The sequence below is a fragment of the Chlamydotis macqueenii genome, chromosome 1, assembly GCF_036417535.1.
Source record: "Chlamydotis macqueenii isolate bChlMac1 chromosome 1, bChlMac1.mat, whole genome shotgun sequence".
Classification (NCBI taxonomy): domain Eukaryota; kingdom Metazoa; phylum Chordata; class Aves; order Otidiformes; family Otididae; genus Chlamydotis; species Chlamydotis macqueenii.
This window is the reverse complement of record NC_141556.1, coordinates 22790936-22814458: the sequence shown is the minus strand read 5'-3', so window position 1 is coordinate 22814458 and position 23523 is coordinate 22790936. Positions and strand designations below refer to the sequence as shown.

Genomic DNA, 23523 nt, shown 5'->3' with positions numbered 1-23523 from the left:
AAAGAAGGGATTTAATAATGAAATGCCCCTTAACATCAATAAGAAGTTCATAACTAAGTCTGTAAAAACTTATGCCACCAATAACATTCTGTAGGTTATTTTTTTTTTATTTTTAAACAAAATTCTTTGTACTTAACCGGAGGAAAAGGGGGGAAAGTCACATATTTTGTATGTGTTTTAGCAACAGAAAGAATTTCTTCAGGTTGGCTTAATCATCTCAGTTCTGTGAAAGCGACATTATACTTTGCAAAACAAATTATTCTGAAAAAAAATTAAAACATTAGCCAATTAAACTAATTTAACTGAAAATAAATAATATTTCTACCTCCTGAATAAGCTCTGAAAGGATTTAATCCATAAAATACTACAATATAATGGAAGTAATTATGAGGTTTTACAATTTTTATAAATTGAGCAGTGCGATTATCTGCACTTCATTAAGTGCATTAACATGTTGGGTAAAATACTTATAATCATATCACTCAATTTACTGGCCTTAGTAAATGTTGTAATGCATGTCACAGCAAATCCAATATGCTAGCAAAATATATTGCAACACACCTGCTAGAGCATACATAAAAGTACTGCCCTCTTCTGGCTAGTATCTGAATATAATAGTGAATAAGGTCTCTGGCTGATGGATTTGTGCTTTACTCCCATCATCCATGGGAAATCCTAAAAAGTTACTATATGAAACAGGGACAGCACTGAAGACTTAGGCATGCTCTGTTCAGTTATATGGCCTCTCATTCTACCATGAAAGCAGGATGTCATGGTACTCATGCCAAACTTCAGCCTAAACTTTAATAAAATGAAGTTTATTTCCTGGGACAGCACAATGCCATGCTCTCTCATCCTCCTAGGGCCTTTCTAGGAAAGCTGCCACTGTGGGTTTCTCTGCATCCCAGGTAGCACCGGTGAAGTTTAACAAGATGTAATTCTCTCAAAGGTTATAGACTCTCTTAGATGTTCTGGGATGTGCATGTTGTTTTAAAGGGAGTAGGCCATGCAAAAGATAAATACAAAGACATCCCTCCACCCTGAAAATAAAGGAAAAGAATTATAGAGGAACATAGGAATGTCTGCAAAAATAAAGAGCTTCTTCACCAATTTAGCTCAGACTTTTTGTTCCCACTTTTGAAAGAAAGCAGATCTTGACCTGGTACTCCTGAAAACAGGCATGGTTGTTCTTAATTTAGAGAGTATTTACACCCATGAGATTAATGACAGCCTGTAAATGTCAGGGATCATTTAATGGTAATTAAACAGTACTAGCATAAATGTTTGCAGGAATCATTGAGGTGTTGGAGTAGTTTTGTTTTTCTTATCCCCTCCCTCTCCAAACATTTAAAAATTCCAGAGATGCATGCACTTCAATGGATTCAGTTCTCAATTTGGAAATCTACAACTGCCTTGTTCTTGTGTTTGCAGGGGTTTTGAAATTTTGTTCCTCCTTCTATGACCAATCACAGCACTTTGGCAAGCAGCCTAAGGAGAAACTGACTTATGAAGGCATAGGAAGGGTATTCCGCATTTCTGCACACTGCTGTATGGTATGCTCAGTATGTACGTGGCAGGAAGTTTTCTGGATGCTTACAGCCACAGCAGCACGTAGGGATTTATCCGCATGACACCTCTGCTACTCAAGGGTATTGTTTTGTAACTCATTCTCTTGATTAATTGTCTAGTCAAAATATCCTGCTTTAATTAACAATGTTAAAGAGACCAGCATTTTTGTTACAATCTCTGCACATAAAACAATTAGTTCCATTTCAGTTTTTTCTAAAAAGTGATGAAAAGACACTGACCATTCTATATGGAAGAAATGCTAAAAAGCAGAGAAACAAGGAACACTATTTCCATCATAGGAAGTCCTTGAGAGGACAGAGTTTTGACCTAAGAAACAGCTTGTTTTCTAGTAAGAGAAAAATATATATTTCATAATCTCTAAGGTTTCACAAAATGCATATTTCTGCCATCCCAGTTTAAAGTAGTGGTATCACAGCTTGTAATTTGCATAAAAATCATGTATTTCTAACAGAAAAAAAAATCAGTGTAGGAGTCTTTCCAACGATTAGTGAAGCATACATATCTCTTTTTTTCTGAAATGAGTAATAGTAATTCTTTGAAATATTAAATTTGAATATAATTCTTAGGAGTTCTTTCAGCAGTTCATTAGGTAACAGAACTGAAGGAATGACTTGTAGCTGACTAAAAGGGTCACCCCAGTTTGAACGTATGCAGACTCATGCAAGCATCCAAGAGAAAGCTGTACTGCTAAGCCACCCCACTGCAAGTTTAATGGCAAATGTGTGCTTATCGTGACTCAGAGCACAATATGCCCCTCTGCCCTTCCACACAAGAAAATAAATAAAATGAAGGCAAGAAAGTCGCTTTGACATTTCCAAACAGACATTCTTAGCTTGTAATCTTGCAATAATATTGTCAGCATTGTAACATTCAACTCATTCAACTCTTCTACATCATGCAGAGGAGCAAAGCTCAAGTGTCTTGTATTAGCACAGCATATTAAAAATAGCAGTCAGTGACAACGGCAAACCGTTGCTTGTCATGCAGGCTCTGGATACTTCTGTACTGGGGCGGAGCAGGGAAGGAAAGATTAGAACAAGTAGGGAAAGCCATAAAGAAATAAAATGGGAAGTGAAGGTCCTACTGGCAAGGCGCAGAACACATTGTAATTTACCATAATATAAAGGAGGAATGATAGTTTTATTTACACTATCCTTTTTTATCCCTTAGACTCCCCTCAAAAAAATCCCAGAAGATCAATTGTAATGCTAAGTTGGGTAATTTCTAATAAGTTTTTTTCTGTCTGAAAACATCTGCCATGAAGCTGTAACAGACTGAGGAGACTTTACTATGTGGTCCCTTCCAACCCTAACCATTCTATGATTCTATGATTCTATATGTCCCAGCACAGTACATAACATAATGTGCACAAAGTCACATATCATGTTAGGCAAACATACAGAACGATAAATAGTCATTTTCTTGCTTTACATTCTCTTCAAACAGAAAAAAAACAACACACTGTCTGCTTTAACAGCTTCCTAGATCTCAGTAGAATTGCCCAGGAAAGCAGATCATATATCATGTACATACACTATTTATTAACAGAATTTGGCCTAAGGAAGGAAGGAAAGATGATTCTTGGGTAGCATTAATCTTTATAATTATTTTATTGTGATAGATATTACCATTTAGCCAAAACTGATTAAAATCTTGAAAACAAAGTTTCAGCTGTATTTGTTCATTTTTCCTTTTTAATATCAGAAGACATCATTACAAAGCCATCAGATGAAACACTCACTTTCTGTTCCATTTTACAACTTTCTAAAAATAAAATTATACTGAAATCTGAACAAAACATGCTTCAGCTGAACTGTAGTGCAGAAGTTTGTACAAAAAAAAAAAAAAAAGTGATGCAATTTCCCTCTGTCTCAATTAGTAATGAAATTACCAGTTGTCAAAAGTTCCAAAGAAAAAGAAATTCCAAGTTTCATTTAGGGCTAATCTAATACTTGAAAGACTTTCCTTCCCTGTTACATGGGCTTTCTATGTGCTGAGTCAGTGGTTTCACGTACAGTTGCATGATAATGATAATTCAATTTAGCACGTATTGAAAATTCCTAACTTTCACCCTCAAACTGCCAGCACTTTTGGCTAATAGTAACAGATAGTATGATCCTACATAACAGCGAGATGTATGAGTTTAAAGCACCTTGATAACAAATGCATTCAGGAGGGCCATGTAGTTACATAAGATACATTTATGAGGTATGTTCAAATCTCTCTGCATTCTGTTATTATTACTTACATAGAAAGTAACAGCAGTCACTACCAAAACAGATATATCAGCCTTGCAGATAGAACATTAAAGTTCATAACAGAGTTTTTAGAAAAAGACTTAAGGAACTTGGGATCAATAAGCAGAAATTGAGGACTGGGGAGAGGGAAGGGACCCCAAGGGTCAAAAACAATGAATAGAAAGAAACAGTCAAAATTCGGCACTGGAAAAGGCTAACAAACATGTGGCCTAGAACTGCCTTCTAGGGCTTGGTTTGTACAATATAATGGCCTTCAAAAAAAGGAAGCAGGAGAGTACTGAGTAGAAAGATTGGAAAATTTGAAGACAGTACAAAATTATTTGAAAAAAACAATAGCAGAGAGAGGAGATAGACTACTTACAAAGACAGATAAATAAGTATATAATAGAAAAATATTGACTATTGACAAATGCAAGGGAGTGCACACTGGCAGGAATACCTCGAATTTCACACACATCATTGAGTTCTAAATCAGCTGTAGCCATTTGTTAATAAACCTTGAGTGTCAGAACAGATAGTTTTTGAAAACAATTTGCATGATATCCAGCAGCCAACATGAAAAGCTTACAATCTGACAGGTTGTGTAAAGAATAGGGGTGAGAATAAAAATGAGATTACAATGACACTATATAAATCAGTAGTAAGGCTTTACTTGGAGTGTTCAGTAACGGCTACACAGCTTAACAAAGACATAAATGAAATAAGGGATCTAGAAACTGACAACAAAAACTATTAAACTGCAATTAATTCATATCTTCTAACCCAGAATTAAGATAAGTAAGAAGGCGCACTATGAAGGAGGTTAACAGAATTCTCCTGCATATCATTCATAGCATCAAAACAAGAGAACAATTAATGAGTGAAGTTAAAACAATAACAAGAAGAAATTACAATGGATATAAAATTTCATGCTTCAGGAAATCTAAGCATCAGCCACTAAATACCTGGGTTTACAGAACAGCCCTTGGATAAGTAATTATGCCAGTGACGGTTAAGTAAGATTTTGGTATCTGTCTCTTCCATGTAATCAAGGCCACCACTGGAGACAAGATATTGACTGGCAATGTCTGACTCAGTCTGACAGTTCCAGTGCTTCATTGTTTAAACTGCAGCCACAGATAATGAAAAAGCTGATATGGAGAGCATATCGCCAATATTCAGTCACGAGGCATTTCTCACATGCGACTTTTAAGAGGTGTAGTTCTCCAGGTAGAAAGCAAAGCTGTGAAAATGCTAAACATTTAAAACTACTAGAAATCATTTGAAAACAGATATATAGACAGAAAAATGCAATTTTCTCAGAAAACTCAAGAGCCAGGAACTTCTCTACCAAGTGTAACTTCTTAATGTGCATGAGACTACTGACTAGAGCAGTGAAGCAAAACCAAGATTGCAATTCAAATACTATGAACTCCTTGACATGTTAACAAAAAAAGAACATGTATACACAGCCCAAACTCATGTCACCATGCTCCTTCCTGTCACCTTTGCTCGGGTAGTGCCCTTAAATACAGGCTTTTCTTACAAAAGTCTGTGCATGCTGGGAAAGCAAAACTGTTAAATGTTAAGTTGGCAAAGTTCACTCACACAGACTCTGATCAAGGCTATGCTGTGGTCTGCATGTTCGATCCCTGATTCAAGCTGGACTCAGAAAAGTGATTCACACCACTGCAATACAAAAGGTGCCATGCTGAATCCCATGTGAAAACAAGCTTTCTGCAGAAGTTACAATAACAGAATTTATTAGCAAAAAAAATAAAATAAATAAAGGACAAAGGAGCTCTTAGTCAGTTCTTGATAAAGCAGAAAATAGTTCTCTTCTCTCTTGCACCACAGCAAAATCTTAATGTAAGAACCAAACATGGGCAGCTTTATTCAGGCTGCAAATCATATTGTGTGTCCTTGATGCTTTCCCTTCTGGTATCCCCTTCACAAATACTTTCACTTACAACAAGAATATCCACTGGGATCAACTTTGTTAAAATCCATTGGGATTGTGCAAAATTTGGTCATATACAACTAGAATGGCTACATTTTGATTCAGACATTTCCTAAATTTGCTTTCATGGGATTTCTTTCTGTATGTGTGGATTATTTGCTCTGGGACTGCTAACAAGAGAGACATAGAATCGAAGAGAAGCTACAGGCTCAACAATAATACATACTAATACACAGAACAGCAGCACTCGAGAAATTTAATTTCTGTCATCACAATGATCTGATGATATGATAATACCTACATATTTATCCTACCTTTTATTTCAGAAATTTTAATAACAGCTGATACGTCCAGAAAACACCTTTATAATCATAGAAATCTCAAGCATAGTACAGACTAAAGTTTAAGCAGCTATTTCTAAATTTGGCTCAACATTTTGTGCTGAACTTCCTTTTAGAAAGATTTCTCTTGATCATTTAAACCCAAATAAATACACCAGTATCCCTTATTATTTTTTAAATGCTTATCCACATCTAATATCAAAAAGTACACATTACATCTTTTTTGAAATGGTGTCATAGTTCAGCCCTGATCAGGAGCAGACTATGCAGTCTCTCTCTCACTCCCCTCAGTCTCTGAGAGAATAGGGGGAGATAATATAAGGAAAAAACAGCTCGAGGTTTGAGATAAGGACAGGGAGAAATCCTTAAAGTTACCATCACGGGCAAAACAGACTCGACTTGGGGAAAACTATTCATTTATTACTAAAACTATCAGGATAATGAGACAGAGAACAAGATAACCTCCCCCCCCCCCACCCCTCCCTCTTCCCGGGCTTAACATTATCTCTACTACCTTCCCCCCGAGCGGCACAGGGGGGAAGAGGGAATGGGGACTGCGGTCAGTTCATCACATGTTGTTTTATGCCGCTGCTTCATCGTCGGGGGAAGAACTCCTCACATTCCTCCCCTGCTCCGTTGTGGGGTCCCACCCATACACCACAGTCCTTCGTGAAACTGCTCCAGCGTGGGTCATCTCTTCCATGGGGTGCAGTCCCTCTAGAACAGCTGTCCCAGCGGGCCCTCCACGGGCCACAGCCTCCTTCAGGCATCCACCTCCCCCGGCGTGGGGTCCTTCACGGGCTCCAAGTGGATCTCTGCTTCTCCGTGGACCTCCATGGGCTGCAGGGGGACAACCTGCTCCACCATGGTCGTCACCACAGGCTACAGGGGAATCTTGGCCAGAAGCCGCATTACTCCTCCCCCTCCTTCTTCACTGACCTTGGCATCTGCAGCTGTTTCTCTCACAAGAAAAGTTCTTCACAACAGGCTGGCAGACACGTCTCAGAATCTCTTCACATCATCCAGCTCATCTCCTCTCCACTTCTTGCAGCCACGCCAGGCCGAGTTGGGCTCAGTTGGCTGCCTGGTGAGAGGCCAGACGGTGAGGCCTGCAAGGCCCATGAGGCCCACGCCTCCCCCTCTCCACCTCTGCCCCCGCTCAGCTTCTTCACATCTTCTCTTCCCTTTTTTTTTCCTGTTTTCTCCTTCTTAAATATGTTATCGCAGAGGCGTTATCACGGAACATTCTGCTACAAATTGGCTCAGCCTTGGCCAGCAGCAGGTCCGCCCTAGGCCTGGCCGACTCCACTGAACAAAGGGGAGCAACTTCTAGCAGTTTCCTACAGAAGCTACCACCTTAGGCCCCCCACCTCACTAAACAAAACCACAACAAACAGTTTCCCTTGAACTACTGACTTCCGTTCATAGACACTGAAACTTGCAATCCCCAAACACTGCTGCAAAGAGCTCCACATTTGAAAAAGCATTTCATGAAAATGTATATTCATTATTAACGAAACACACTATATTTCAACAAAAGTATGCTTTTAATCTAATAAGATACTTTCTTGAAATTAGCACCAACATATTTATGATCTTGTTTGCTTTTTTACATTTAAAAATCTTGAACTAGGAATCACAACTAAGTTAAAAGGTTCTATAAACAGGTCATTGCATTAAAAGCACTGCCAAAATAAAACTTTATTTCCTGGACATTTTTAATATTCTCTGAATTTGCACTCACAACCAATGAAAATATCTGGTGTTTACATGAAGTAAAAAGAAAAAAAAAAGTCATAGAATCCAATGGCTTCTATAGTACTTACAGGAGTAAGTTAAATATGTGAGTATACACATAAAGGTGCAGAAGTCCTCCATATTATAATGAGCCTTTAATATTGATTTTTCAGAGTTTTCTAAATGTTCTGAATTCACTACAGTAGTCTTCCTAATTCTGAGCCTTGCGTGCAGCCTCAAAAAAAAATCTTCCTGTGCACTTCATCCTTTGTTAAACCCCATGAGATCGAGGGAAGTATTCACTGACTTCTTTCCATTTCAAAAACATACAGAAGTCTCTATTTCTTGCCCAAAACTTCTTTCCAGAATCAAATTGCAAATTGTCTCCTATGGAATAAAAATAATTTGTACAAGTAGGGGAACAAGATGAAGTGTTTAGTGTACAAGAATATCCCTTGTAGCTCCAGGATGGTGTTTATCCCTCGCTCCAGACTAAAGCCTCTGTGGGGCCCACTTTGTCAACTCTCGTAACTACTTAGTTCACTCCATAAATATTGAAGTATAATGCGGTTTCAAATACGTGACGACATTGCTTAGACAATCCATGAAAAAATCTTATTGTCTCTAAATTACTTACGTGTCTTCATAACTGTTTCTGGCATTTTTTTATCACAGTACCTTAAAAGCACCCCTATGAGAGATATTATTGCTTGAATTGGCCACAAGAATAAGAAATCTGAACAGAATACAACTCTTCCAAGCTTATCACTGAATCTATGCTGGTTAAGGGAACAAGACTGGCTATGTAACTTTTGTCAATAGTCCACTCTACGGTACATACAAAATGCAATTCTACAGAAGCATTCAGACTTTTTCTTTTTCCTCCATCCACTGCAGCTAGTGAGCTTTCTACAGGAGGTTTAAAAAGTACCTCAACTAATTGACTGAAGACCTCAAGAGTTATTAGAGATAAAGAAGTCCCTCTTCCAACAATCACTGGAGGGTCAGAGAGCATACCAGGAAAGCATTCTTACTGCTCTGAGATATCTCCCTAAAACTACAGAGAAAAAAAAAAGATATAATTACAGCTGAAGAATATAATGTTGATTAGCACCACTGAGAGAAATGAAAATGGTTCTTTATTTTAAATCCCTAAAAATTACACTGTTCTTTATAACGTACTAATTGGTACAAATATTAAAAACTGCTGGAATTATTTTCAACCTTTTGCGATATTAATACACCTACCATCTGATTTTGTAATTTTTTAAAGACTACTTTGAAGCTCCTGTAGCCAATTATATAGTGTTATTATTAATTACAGCTTGCAGCTTGAAATACAGGGTTATCAATAGAGTTCAGCTACATAAATATAAAAGTAAAACTTAAAACTGAATTAAACCATTTCCCCTTTGTGAAGGTATGTTAGAATATTATTAGTTGTGAAAATTAATTTGTTAAGCTTGAAAGCAGTCTTTAAAGCAGAAATATCTCTGGGAAAAAGGTTACATTTCTTGTATTGTATTTCTTCAGTCTTCATGTAAGATTTTTTAATCTTCTATTCAATAACATCTTGGGGGGGAGCAAAAAAAAGAAAGTTTATTCATTAGCTTACTTAACAAAATATAAAAAGCTTTAGCTTTATATCAAAGGTATACAAAGATTACTGCAGGAAATGTGAATTAATCCTAAATTATCAATAAATAATCTAGGTGGAGAGGAAAGGTTACATGCCCTTAAGTTTTATTTTCTTGCTCAACTCTTCCTCCCCACTTCCTACTAAACTTTCACTGTATCCATTGAAAGCTTTAGAAGTCTAAAAGATATTAAAGGTAAGAAGTAATCCAATAACTTGGAGAAAAGCAGAGATACAACGCAGAACTGTAGACACACCAAAAAAAAATGACAAGAGACAAAGATGACCTAAGAACTATGAAGAAACGTCATAGACCATTCTCTATGCAAACAAAATATTGCTAGCTATATTGAAGTCTGAAACAATTTAAATAAAGCTACTGTAGCATTCATTCAGCATATCTATTCATTATAATTGGGTATATGGTTATCTACATGACTGTAATAGTAAAATATTATGAAGGATCATAAAGTAACTGTGGTTCCCTCTCAGAAAAATGCTATTAACTGCAGTATACCAGGACAAAGGGAATAGGTAAAACTACAAAACTCTGTTCCTAAAAACAAGCCTTCGAGGGTACACACTGATATTAAGTATACTGTTCTCTTCTGGGGTAAAGCTGCTTCCAAGTTATGTCATTCTGGCTCAGTCAAAGATCTGGTCCTAAATCCTCTTTGCTGTCTTCTTTATACCTCTGGCAAGACAGGCAAAATCGACTTGCAAGGAAAAAAGGGGCAAGCAATGCTAAAGTTTCTCACCTGTTCTTAATGATCAGCTACAGTTCCCTGCCTTTATCATTTTTACCTCCTCTTCTGATAGTTTCATAAGTGTTTCACTGCCAGTACCCATCAGTATTTGTGTCAATTTTTCATTGACCACTAGTGGGGATAAAATCTGCCACGTAGCATTTCATACACCATTTGTAGATTTGTTACATTTCCCAGTGCAAACGTTGCACTAACTGAGCAAGTACTCTGACCCCAAGGAGATTTTTCTGAAGCAAAGGTTTTTGTATTCTGTGAAAAAGTTTAAAGGATCCCATGATTTTCCCTCTGATGTTAAATTCATTTGGTATCAGACAGCAGGGGGAATGAACCATTAAAAGAAGTCTGATTAGAGACTTTCCAACATTTATTTTGTCAAACATCATTAACAGTAAAGTAAATAGAAGAGCAATATTCAGCATGACAGTTTGATGAAGACTTGGTAAAATATGCTTGCTTCTTTTCCCTTTTTTAGTTTCTCTTGGTGAGTCAAGTTTCTCTCACTTTAAGCCTTAAACTCTTAAGCATTATCATTTCATATTAATTCATTCCTCTGACCAATATACCAAAATGATTCAATCATGACACCAAAAATGATTGTAGTGGTATCATTAATTAACTTTGTAATGGGAGTAGAAAATATTATAAATTTAATCACTGTCTTCAAACAATAATGCATGAAAGAATGCATTGGAATAAGTACCATTTCCTAGTCTCCTCATAATTATTGTAATGTAAAATATTTAATTTCCAGCTATGCTTTGTCCCAGACAGGATCTTTGTCATTAAAAACGAGAGCAGATTGTGACATGTAATATATTCTATGACATGTCAGGGTGGCACCACTTTGACCTTTTCAGTACCCCACATTTCGTTCAGGAGTCTCTTCTTTCCTTTCTGCTTCTGTTAGTGATCAATAAATAGAAGTTGAACAAAGGGCCAATCAAACTGGAAATCATAGGCAAAGGGTCAAGCTCATGACAAATAAGTACCTGAAATTATAAGTACATGAAATTAATCTCTATTTTAAAAATATTTAAAACCCTATCCGTTCTTAATTCTTAAGTGACTGGAGAAAACCCTAAAAAAAAATCAAAAAACAAAACAAAACAAAACCCCAAGCTTTCCTGTTTATATTTTCAAAACTGCTATCTCACATGTCCTCTGAGGCACTGAACTTTTTTCAGAAATTAATATATCCATTTCTTTCATATTCTTTCCTCAAATTTATTGCTTTCCATTATGCTTATCTTCACATTCATTTTGCTTCCAGTTGTTGGTTACTTATCTTAAACAGGATGTAAAGTACTCAGAAAGGAGTTGAGCTGTCCCATGCATTTGTATGCCAGCAGCACAGGGAGAACCTGATTAAGTTCTCTTAACACACAGTTTATTAACACAGAGCTGGTAAGTTTTGCTGGTTTATGTGCAATCTTAAACCATGTGATGATTTTTATAAACCTACCTAGATTCTATCATCTCAGACCTCATAATTAGATGCTATTCGACCTTTCCACTTTAAAAGCATTTCCAGTCCTACGGTTCAGGTGAAAAGTCTGAGGACAGTGGATAACAGAATCAGGCTAGAAAGGACATTAAGAAATCATCCGATCCACCTCCCTGCCCCAAGGAAGAACTAAGTACACTTATATAATCCCTGGGCAGGTGTCTAATGCATTCTCCTCTGCATTGGAGGCTCAAAAATGTCCCAAAGCAAGCTGGTCTAATGCTTTCATGTCTTAACCATTAAAAGGGGCTTTCTTCAAATCTAAATGGAATCATGCTAGAGATTAATTCCATTACTTCTGTTTACATACACTGTATTTGGATGAACAAGTGGTCCTCTGCCTTTTGGTAAAAGCCATTTTGTCTATTTGAAAACATATTTTCCATCACATTCCCTTATTAGTCAACCCTTCTTCAGGCTAACTAACCACCTCGCTCAGTCATTCCTCACAGACCATCTTTTCAAGATTTGTGATTGTCTTTGTTCTTGCTTGCAGAGTCTCTCACTTTTTGTGAAGCAAGGTTCAAAATCTGTACTGTGTTAAAATGAGGTTTTGCAACTGCCAGGCAAATTGAAGGATTAGTCAAATTGCTTTACAGATGGTATGCCCATCTGCATGTTCCAGTAAAACATGAGGAATAAAGGCAGGTTATAATTTACTATCATGCCTAGATCATTGTTTCAGATGGTATTTTCTGACCAGTCTTGCTGTACTCCTCATTGCACAGATCCTTCTTGCTGAAGCACAATGCCTTGCATTTGTCTCTGAAATTGCAAACTATTTTTTTAGACCATATCTTCAGTTTTGGACTCCAGGAATCTCTTCTAATACACTCCTAGTCCTCCCCAGCTTGAAGTCATCTCCAGATTTTACAGGCATATCCTTCATTCCCAGTCCATCTGTACTAAACGTGAAAATAATGGCTAGTACGGGGTTCAGCATAAACCCCTGCTGAATACCACACAACACATTCTTCCTTTTAAACAGAAATCATTGGTAATTACTCTCTGTGTAAAGTATTCTAAATAGGTCTGCATCCAACCTATGATATTTTCACCTAAATCACAATTCCTAAATTTGCTCAGAAGAATACTGTATGTGGCAGTTGAGATAACACTACTACATTCAAGAGATATGACATCAAGTGCTGCTTCTCCAGCTACAAAGCTGTTATCCTGTCAAAGAAAATTATTCGATGGCATTGATACTATTTGTTCTTGACAATTCTGCACTGGCTATTGATCATGTCCCTGCAGTTACCCATAATTTACCTGATTATTTATTTCAACTTTTTTCTAGGAATTAAAAATTACTTGTCTGGTTTATAATTTCCTGCCTTTCCTCTGCTTTCCTTCTTCAGAACCATTTGAGTCTCTGGTACCCACAATAGTGGGTAAGTTGCTATAAGTACGGAGGTTGCCAAAATCAAGTGCTCTAGTAGAGAACAAAAGTCATAAGGAAAAAAAACCAACCAAACAACAAACAAACATTATTTTTTATGTTTCTTGGTATTACACAGATCTTGTAATGCTTAGGACACTCATTCATTACTTTAACTGCTTTGGATTGATATTTCTTTAATTAATCCTATTAATACTAATTATTTAATGAATAACTATGCTCTTTATTCTAGGGCTGATTAAGATCCAACCGACACAAACTCAAGTCATTATGATTATAATGAAATCACTGCTGTTGTTATTGCACCCATCTGAAGAACTCATGTTTCTGGAAACGGGAAATGGGAAATAAGTCCTGAGCGCTTCATTTATCTGCTTTCAGGACTCAGCAGAACACACTGGGCTGCAGATGGTTTCAAGAAAAAGTTATTTTCAGCCAATGAACTACTCAGTGAATGTCTAGAGCAGTCAATCTATTCACTGCTGTATTTAACACATTAGACAAACCGTCTCTTTTAGATATGTGGAAGGATTATCCATGCCTTTACTAACTCCAGATCAAACCATTGTATTGCAGTCAGCCTTAGCTCTCCCATGAAGACATCTAGGATCTGACAGCGTTGATTAGAAGCTAGAAGCAGAATATTTATTAGTTAACCAGTTGAGCGTGTTATATACACCAGTTCCCTAATAGCATGAATCGCTGCATTTTCGTCTTACTGCAAATTGTGTATAAGTAATCATATAAGTAACCTTTATGGTTCAAGCATAAGTACCTTAAACACACATGTGTCTTCCTATATGATTGAGAGGGTCTCTATATTTACGTGTGGTTATTGAAAATGGAAGATATTATCATATTTTCTCACCCAAGCTGATGTGAAAGAAGCAGAGTTCGTATGTATATGCCCTGAAAGTCAAATCCAGTAGATTAATCCAGGCTTTCTGAGGAAGGATATGGAGGCTGTTTGCAATTTTTTTAAGGATATTATTTTGTGTCATTTAACACTGTACTTAGTGGAAGACCAATTCCACTTTCAAACCACCTGCTACTAACCATCTTATTCCTTGGTGTACAAAACTTACTGCTCCTGAGAAATAGCCATTTTTTCAGTGCTAGCGTGACCATGGTAGTGTGACAAAAAAAAAGATCAAAGGGACTTAAGTATACTTGTTGTAATAATACTTGTGTTTATATAGCACACTTCACTCTGAAGGAAAAACAAGAGTATGTCTTTGTACTTCACAGATTTTGTTGTTTTTCAAATTTATCAAAATTAAAAACTCTACATTTATCAGTGCTGGGACAAGGAAAATGAGGTCTCATTGGATTATGATTTTCCTAAGCTAAATCAATTGCATCTCCTTGAATCTGGGTGTAATTCAGCTGGTGGTTGCTTTTTGCCCCTGACTCACCAAGAAGCTCCCACTTTCCAAAACGTGCAAGAGACATACATCTTTTGCTGCTCCCAAGAGCTCTTCTGAAATTACTGCCAGAACTGTCATCTTGGCAAACACGCGAACAGCAAAATCATCCATAACCTCCTCCACTTGAGTCTAGGTAACACACCCGCAGGTGTTCTCATCACTCTGCATAGACCTAGGCAGAGCTCAGCGATGCTCTGTAACCTGGCAGCTATAAATACAAAACCTGATAAAGGTACACTCACCAATTTCTCTGGAGATCTGGGTGAATGCCTCCACACCGCTCTCTCCATAGTTGCCTTCAGAAGCCAATGTCGACACGTAGTTCCACCCAAGTGCTGTCACAATGTCAACCATGGCCTGTGCTTGGTAAGAGTCCGGTGGGACCACTCGAGAGAAGAAGTCATACCTGGTATTATCGCTCAATTCTGGAGCTGTAGATGCATAGCTGATTTGAGGTATCTGCAAATAGAATGACAAGTCATTCAAGCCAATCTAATATCATTTTACACTATATACTTGTATGTTTCAAATGCTTAAAATAGATTATGCACAGGCACTGTGCAGAACTGAATATCTTGCTTTAATTAAATCAAGTGATCAGAAAGCATCTCTGATTTTGTAAAATGTCAGTCAACTCTTGTTGTGTAACACTCTCACCAAGAAATAATGCATTCTGCTTTTCTCCAGATGTCATGATTCTTGACATGTAAGTGTAACAACTTCTTTTTTTGATCTGGCTCTGATAGGAACAGGTGAAGAAAAAAAAAAAGAAAAAAAAAGGAAGAATTCTTACTATTACTGCAGAAGACGAAAAGGTCAGTTTTGATGACTGCGATCCTTAAAAATGCTCAACTTAAATTTGATGAGTAAAATGTAGATTATTTCCATGTCATTGTTTTGTTTGTTTATGTTCATGCAAATGTGCTTTCCCATTTTATTCCTATTTTTCAAGCTTTCACTGTTATAGATTTTTTTATATTCCAGTTTTAATACAATATTGTGCATGATTTAAGAATATGGAGACTATGTAGTTAATACTAAAATCTATCTCATGAAAAAAATACCAAAAAAAAAAATCTGTATGCAGTATACATATAGAGAAGGAGAAAAGTTACAAGGATGGTAATCTTCGTAGAAAACATCATAATATACTTGGTAGAAACAAATAAATAAAAAACCTCACAAAAAACTGATATGCATTTTTAAAATAATTACTATTTACATACAAAAAAAAAATCTAGGGGGATTTTCTATTAACTTTTATCTTAAATAAATTGTTTGGCAATGTCAAGGAGAAGCTGTCTGTAAAAAATATTCAATTATTCTAAACGGTATTTTGGTGCAAGAAAGTTTAATTAACATTTATGCTAACTTAAAAGGGGAATTATTTTCCCTGATTAAATAGACACTAGGTTGAAATGAAAGATACTCCAAATATTTAATTGCATTTGTAATCTATATTAATAACAGGTGCTTAATTCACAACTTACAAAACATAAAATAGTCTTCAAGAAAGCAATCTGAACAGAGTTCCTAAATTGAGTCTCTTGAGAGTCAAATTTAGCAGTCCCAGATAACAGGTGATCTGATAAATGCTTACAGTCATATCAGATGCTATAGTAGAAGGTTTCAGTGCAACCCTTATGTCCTGTACAGTGCTTCCTCATCAGCACAAACTAAAAAAGGGATTTGAGGCAAATATAAGGGACTCAACGAGTCCGGTTATTAACCATACCTGCAAAGACAGCATAGACTCTAACAGCCTGAAATAATCAGCTTATAGCCTAAGGGATGGTAAAGTCATTTCTCAGTCAGAAGCAAACAAAATAAACTCTTATGTATCTTGGCTATATTCTTCTTTAAGAAATCTTCTACTCATGGAAACACCTCAGAATAAATAATCTGAAATGTTGTAATAATAACAATCTGAGAGAACAGAAGAAAAGGAAAGGGAGGATCACAGAAAAAGTAAGCTGAAGGTTACATCTCATGGAAATCGGCATTCCTAACATAGCAAAGATCCACCAAGTAAAAATAAAGGATAAATTGTCCTTACAAAACTTGCCTTGTATAAATTCTCTTTCTTTCAGAAAATGTTTGAAACATCTTTATCTCTTTACAGTCAAGAGATTTTGGCCTGTAATAACACAATTATGCACATTTAGAGTACATATCATTACCCTTCTAAATTTGCTCTATTACTCTCTAAACTAGTCATCTTTTTCCAGACAGAAAAAAAGTAACAACCTCAGTGATTTTACTCATTTTGCTTCTCATAAATACTATGGTATTGTTGCTTTGCTGAAAGTTATTTCACCAATAACGTTCATAAAATCAACACCACTAAGAGATCTTTTCGACAGACGCTTCGTCATTGAAAACCTTGAGGCCTAGACCACAAAGTTATATCCATTAACTTTCTCAGTTCCTGCTTCTCTTCAGGCATGAGATGAATAACAAATCCTAGATATGTGTCTGTAGGAGAGCCGTTGGTTCAACACAGAAATGAGATGTTTCAGATCAATATCACTTATCTGGGGCCTTGGCAAATGCAGAGAAGAGATGCTACGTTCCTACCTTCCAGCTCTTTGTAGTTTGGCTTCTTCCCTAGAGTTATTTCTAATTACAGTGGAAGAAAACATAAGGTAAATACAGTCCAAACCCAATACCCTGAAATCATTTGGCACACCTAGCAGGCTTAAGTCACCACTGTTTTATAACTTTTGCCAACTTCTCAATAGCATGAAAGAAAAATATGCCATGTAAAAGTAGGGAGAAAGACACTCTCTAAATCGCAAGCCATCCCTAAGTTTTGAGAAAAAAAAATGGTTCATGCAACAGGATATGTAGTTATTTTCATTATTTCTCTTTGTATACATCCCTCACGTTCACATTCAAGAATTTTCTCCCCAAAAATGCAGATCTCGCACACAGAAATATCTCACAGATTTCTTTCTGTGAAAGTATTTTACATGAAAATAGACAAATCTCTTTCCTTGCCTGCTTTTAAATGTACATTTGTATACAGGAGAGCACTGAAAAAGGGCTTTAAAATTTGAGGATTTGGGGTATGTTCCAACAGTTACACAGTTACTGAAAAGACTGGGAACAACATTCTAATAAATTGTTTGGCATGAGGACAAATTGTTAGGATTTAGTGGTTCAATAATCCATGAATGAAAAATATATGCATTAAAATATAACAACTCTAGTCATGGACTGTAGGTTTAATAAACCATTTTACATGTCCCCAAGTACATTTTACAAGATAGAGCATAATGCTGTCTAAGCAAGGGAACTGTTATGCTCTATCAATTTGGTAATATGTGTTTTGAAAACTCCCTAAATACACACCGTATTTATACATGAAGATCCACTGGCCCCCTGAGACATTTTGGAAGAGACCTGTAAAGGGATTTTATATTTATCACTTGTGTTGGGTTTGCATGGCAAGGTTTTGGTAGCAGTGGGGTTACAGGGGTGGCTTCTGTGAGAAGCTGCCAGAAGTTTCCTCAATGTCCAAGAGAGCCCATTCCAGCTGGCTCCAAGACAGATCCACCATCAGCCAAGGTCAAGCCCATCAGTGACCATGGTAGTGCCTCTGGGATAGCATATTTAAGATGGGGGGGGGGGGGGGTGGAAACCTGCTGTGCAACAACAGAGAGAGCAGTGAGAGTATGTGAGAGCAACAACTCTGCAGATGCCAAAGTCAGTGCAGAAGGAGGAGGAGGAGTAATGCTGCTCGTGGCAGAGACTCCCCTGCACCCTGCGGTGCAGCCCATGATGAGGCCGGCTGTGCCCCTGCAGCCCATGGAGGTCCATGGAGGAGCAGAGATCCACTTGGAGCCCGTGAAGGACCCCATACCGGGGGAGGCAGATGCCTGAAGGAGGCTGTGGCCCCATGAGAAGCCTATGCTTGGGCAGGGTCCTGGCAGGGCCTGTGGCCCCTTGGAGAGAGGAGCTCACGCTGGAGCACGTTTGCTGGCAGGACTTGTGACCCCATGGGGGGCCCTCGCTGGAGCAGTCTGTTCCTGAGGGACTGCACTCTGTGGAAGGGACTGACTACAACCTCCATTCCCCTGCGCCACTCGAGATGGGGAGGGACAATTTGGGAGTCAAGTTAAGCGTGGCGAAAAAGGGAGGGGTGGGGGGGAGAGTGTTTTAACTTTTATTTTTATTTCTCATTATTCTACTCTGATTTGATTGATAATAAATTAATTTCCCCAAGTCGAGACTGTTTTTCCAGCGACGGTAATTGATGAGTGATGTCCCTGTCCTTATCTGACCCACAAGCCTTCCATTGTTTCTTCTCTCCCCTGTCCACTTGAAGAGGTGAAGTAACAAAGAAGCTTTGGTGGGCACCTGGTATCCAGCCAGGGTCAACCCACCACATAATTCTAGATTTCCCAATCTAAATTTTCAAAATTAAATACAATATGTATAACATTTACATTGTATTTAAGTGCTATATAGCACTGTTAATCGCGTACTTCCTTTTCTTTGGGGGGAAAAAAGGAAAAAAAATGGATTATATAACTATGTTTGAATCAGTTGTCACACAACAGCTGTCACATTCACTGATAATGGCTAAAAGCACTCATGTGTGAATGTTCATTGATATATTTTTTTCTATTCTTTCCTACCCTGGGTTTGGCCACTGTCTCCCTTTAACTTATAATCTGCTGATAAACTCTTGACTTCTAGTGGGAACTATCAACAATCCCTCCGTCCTTTAATCTAAGTCAGCGGTTGCTTCATCTCATTCTATTATCCAGTCACTGGCATCGAAAAATGATTCTGCATGCTTAAAAAAATAAAACAATTGGGGAAAAAAAAATGAAAACAATTGCTAAGAACTAAGTAGAAAAACTAAGCCTTCATGATACATTCAAGTCAAAATCAGCAGTCAAGAATAGTCCCTGGTTTTTTCTGGATCTTTTTGTATACATTTCCAAGCTGATTTAAAATTATCTCTAAAGATCTCCCCTTCCCAGAGGATTAGAGAAGATGGAGCAGTTAGTTTCAGAACTAACTGTCCACAAAGTGTGACTGTGGCAGCACTTCAAAGGGGGAACAACAAGATACAAGACACTCACTAAGCATTACTACAGAACAGACTTCTGCTCCCTGATGGAGAAGGGGTGGACAACTTCAAAAGTGCCAAAAGCAGCTAATGTAACTTTTCATTTATTTCAGTGAAGTGGTGAACCACTGTCTGTCCCCCCAACACTGAAAGTAAAAGCCATCCATCTTCCGAATCCAGGATTATTCACAGGGAAGGATGAGGCTCTGAGCAACCTGATCTAGTCAAAGATGTCCCTGCTCCTTGCAGGGAGATTGGACTAGATGACCTTTGAAGGTCTCTTCCAACTCTAACCATTCTCTGATTCTATGATTACCCTGGATCTGTCTGGTGGGTCTAGTGCAGGGATCCAAACCCCAAAACACAGAGGTGTTTTACTGAGGACAGGAAAGGAAACTACATGACCTAGGTTTGCCCTACCAGTAAAGTGTCTTCACCACATCTTGCAGCTCTTAATTAGCCTTTTCTTCAATGACATGCTGCCCAAGTTTTGGACAGAAGTTCACTGGAACCCTTTTTATTAAGCTTTCAAATACATTTGCATGCTACATTTGTCAATGTAAAGTATCAGATGGCCATTTCAAATGCTGTCTTCCTTTATACAGCCTTTCAGCTGAAAGCATGATTTGGGAGCAGAGTAGCAGACAGTTTTCTTATGAGCTTAGTTCATTTCAAAGATCTGAGAAAGGAACCACCAGTAATTTTGAACGTTACTGATTATGAGTTACAGCAGTAACTCTACTGCACAGTCACCCAGAATAATGGGCTTAAATCACTCGTGTCTTCAGTTTCACTACCTACTCAGTCCTATCACTACTAACTTTAACATATCAACTAGCATTTTATTTCCCTTTTCAATTCTCTCATGACTGAACAGTCTTTTTTTTTTTGAGGCATATTACCAATAGCACATTAAAAATAGTAATAATTGTAGCTAACAAATTAAAGTCAATAAACTTTAAGTTAGTGATTGCTCAATATCAACTGGCATTTTACCATCAACTAATAAAGGCTGCAAAGGAGTAAAAGTGCTTGAAATAAAATTTGACTGTGGAAACACATTTTCAACTTGGTGATTTTTTTTTAATTTTAAATGTCTATCATTAATCATTAATGGCTCTGTCTTTTCAAGATTTTTATTTCCTCTTCCATATAGTAAGAAAGAGTTCTTTCTGAATACAAAAAACTCACAGCGGTGAAATGAATCCTGAGGGCCTAGATACTGAACAGGTGCTGGATGAGAGCTGAGGTCACTATGTTTTATCTATTAGTCACATTTATAAATTGTCATCAGCCAGAGCTTCGTCTCAGCCTGCTTTCACTTCTGAAAAACATGTCAGCTTGCCGTACAGTAATGCTAAGTCATTCAGGGTAGGCATTCAAGATTCAAAAGAGAGTTTGATGAGGCTTAATAACATCTTACACTATACCAAACAAAATTTTAAATGTTCTTTTTTGCTACTAACTGTAGGAGGGGATGAAATGCACCCTGAAACTGCCCATTACTCTCCACTGACCATAAAGGGAGCCTGGCAGATGAATTCAACTGTTATACACACACTATGTAGAACAATACTGTAAATAGCTACGTCTTCTGCTGAATCTCACAATCCCACTCGTTTTGACTACAGATGACCATTAAGATATCTGTGCACAGCTAATGATCAATTTCCTTCTGCGATGTCTTCATCTTTCTATCTATGACAAGAACTGAATATGTCACCCATGCCATCATTAGGGACTTCATATCATTCATTTTCTGAATAAACCAACATTAAATCGTCCTGGGAAGATATAACACATTAGGACTCAGCAATGCCATTGGAGATGTGAGACGCCCCGTTCAAAGCTCAGAGTGGCTGAGCAAGGTGACACCTTGCTGACTCCTCCAGCTACAAACAATCCCTGCTAGAGCTGATGTTGTGGAAATGTTTCAGCATATGAAACATTTCTGATTCAGCCTCTTTCCATGGATTTTATAATGAGGAGGAGCAATCTGTGACAATATATTTTCCCAGTAGGTTTATATATGTATTCACTTATAAATGTGTAATTCTAAACTATACTTATTTAGATGTATACACTTGACGGTCTCTCTGTATATTAAGGACACTCAACCATAGTATTTACCGTGTGTCCAGCAATGAATCTTGTTTAGGAATCATCACAGATTTCTATCCCCCTCAAAAAACAGTATGTTCATACCAGCTAGAGTAAAAGCAAGAAAAAACAGGTATACTTTTCACCTAGATTAATACAATTTAAAATGCATTTAGTTGAAAAAAAGTTTAGTAGAATTTAAAAGCTTTGGAAAGAGAAAGAACAAAAGTATAATCTGAAAGCTGCCATTAGCTGATCTTACTTGGAAGGCAGGAATTTTTTAAAAATCCATTTGAATTATTCCAAGTCATTCTATTTGCAGTAAATATCATAGCAATTCCTGTCAAGGGTGCTTGCAATTCATGCACCTAACGACGAGGAGCTAATGATAAGGTAGTTTCAAATCTTTTGAAAGTTCCCTATACGCTTGTATGGGTTTTGTGCAAAGATATGGTCTTTGAGATAAAATGCAACATAGCTATCGTTATTTTTCCCCCAAACACAGGGACAGAAGTGATTCATCACACCTAAATGTTTCTGAGCTGGGATGGGTAAATTATTTTACTCTTTCTTTTCACTTCCTATTACTCTTTCACCAGCTTTACTTTACTTCTGTTGCCATCAGTTACCTTCTGAAGACATATTCCTTAGCAGAATATATCTTCAATGAGCTGCACTGATCTTTTCTTGAGAAAAAGACTAGCTGCGAATCAATGCAGTATGGTTTGTTGCCAACAAAACCATTTCTGCAACTATCATAGATTGGTCTGGTATGTGAAAAATTACAGAGGCAGAAGGAATCCCTAGCCCAGTGAAAACAGGGGGATAAAATCAAACATGCAAATCCTTTTCCATTAGTAATTTTATCTTTTTTTTCTCCAACTACAAATGCATTAATTATCTACCACACATATTTCTGAGGTTATCTCTGGTGGTCAAATGGACTAGCAACTACAGTATTCTGAATAAACTGAATTACCCTAGAGAAAGTGATTTCTTATAGTTGATACATGTAATAGTTTAGTATCATATTATGGGATGAAAAAGTATTAAAGCTCCACTGAATTGCATTCTGTCTCCACCAGTGAGAAAATATCTTCCATAAAGTCTAACCAGATGTGCTAGAGCAAGCGTATTTCAGTTTGTGACCTGCTGTGCTGCCCTGGTAGTACAGGATGCGACAAAGGAGGAATGTGTGTAATATAAAGTGTTTGAATTTGAGAAGTAGTTTCCCTCCCGTGGGCTGAAGTAGGTCAGGGACTCATTAGAAGTTATTACTTTTAATTACACACAAGGGATACTATAGAAGAAAATAATAATAATAATAATAGTAATATGATAGCATAATCTCAAATCCTATAATAAATGCGGCATCTACAAAACAAATTCACCACTGCAGAAAGTATGGGTCTCTGTGCCATGTGATGCACTTTAGGGCAAGAACATTAAAAGGATATTTATGCATTATGAACATTTTTACAGCTGAACCACATCTTGTCACACTGTGCATTGCTATGTAACTCCAGGAGGATGAGAATCCATCTAAGGACAGCTTGAACTGTCATCAATGTTCTGTACAAGAGTCTATTGATAAATGTTTAACAATGGCATTTTCTCAGTACGGGAGCTCTATTCTGGTATTTCCACATAATTTTAAATCCTGGGGTTTGCTTCTCTGAAAACCAGCTACGTTAAGCTGTTGCACATTAAATTATCCACCATCTGTAGGCAGCCTCTTT

General features: G+C 37.3%; 1 protein-coding gene across 3 annotated transcripts in view; it reads right to left on the bottom strand.

Annotated features, from left to right (window-relative positions):
- The window catches only part of GRM8 (glutamate metabotropic receptor 8), a 343105-nt gene that overhangs the window by 264546 nt on the left and 55036 nt on the right, over nt 1-23523 (bottom strand). For all 3 annotated transcript variants that reach the window (XM_086739982.1, XM_086739981.1, XM_086739983.1), the window contains exon 2: nt 14844-15060. In XM_086739982.1, the coding sequence (XP_086596108.1) occupies nt 14844-15060 (217 nt within the window). The remainder of the gene's footprint in view (nt 1-14843; nt 15061-23523) is intronic.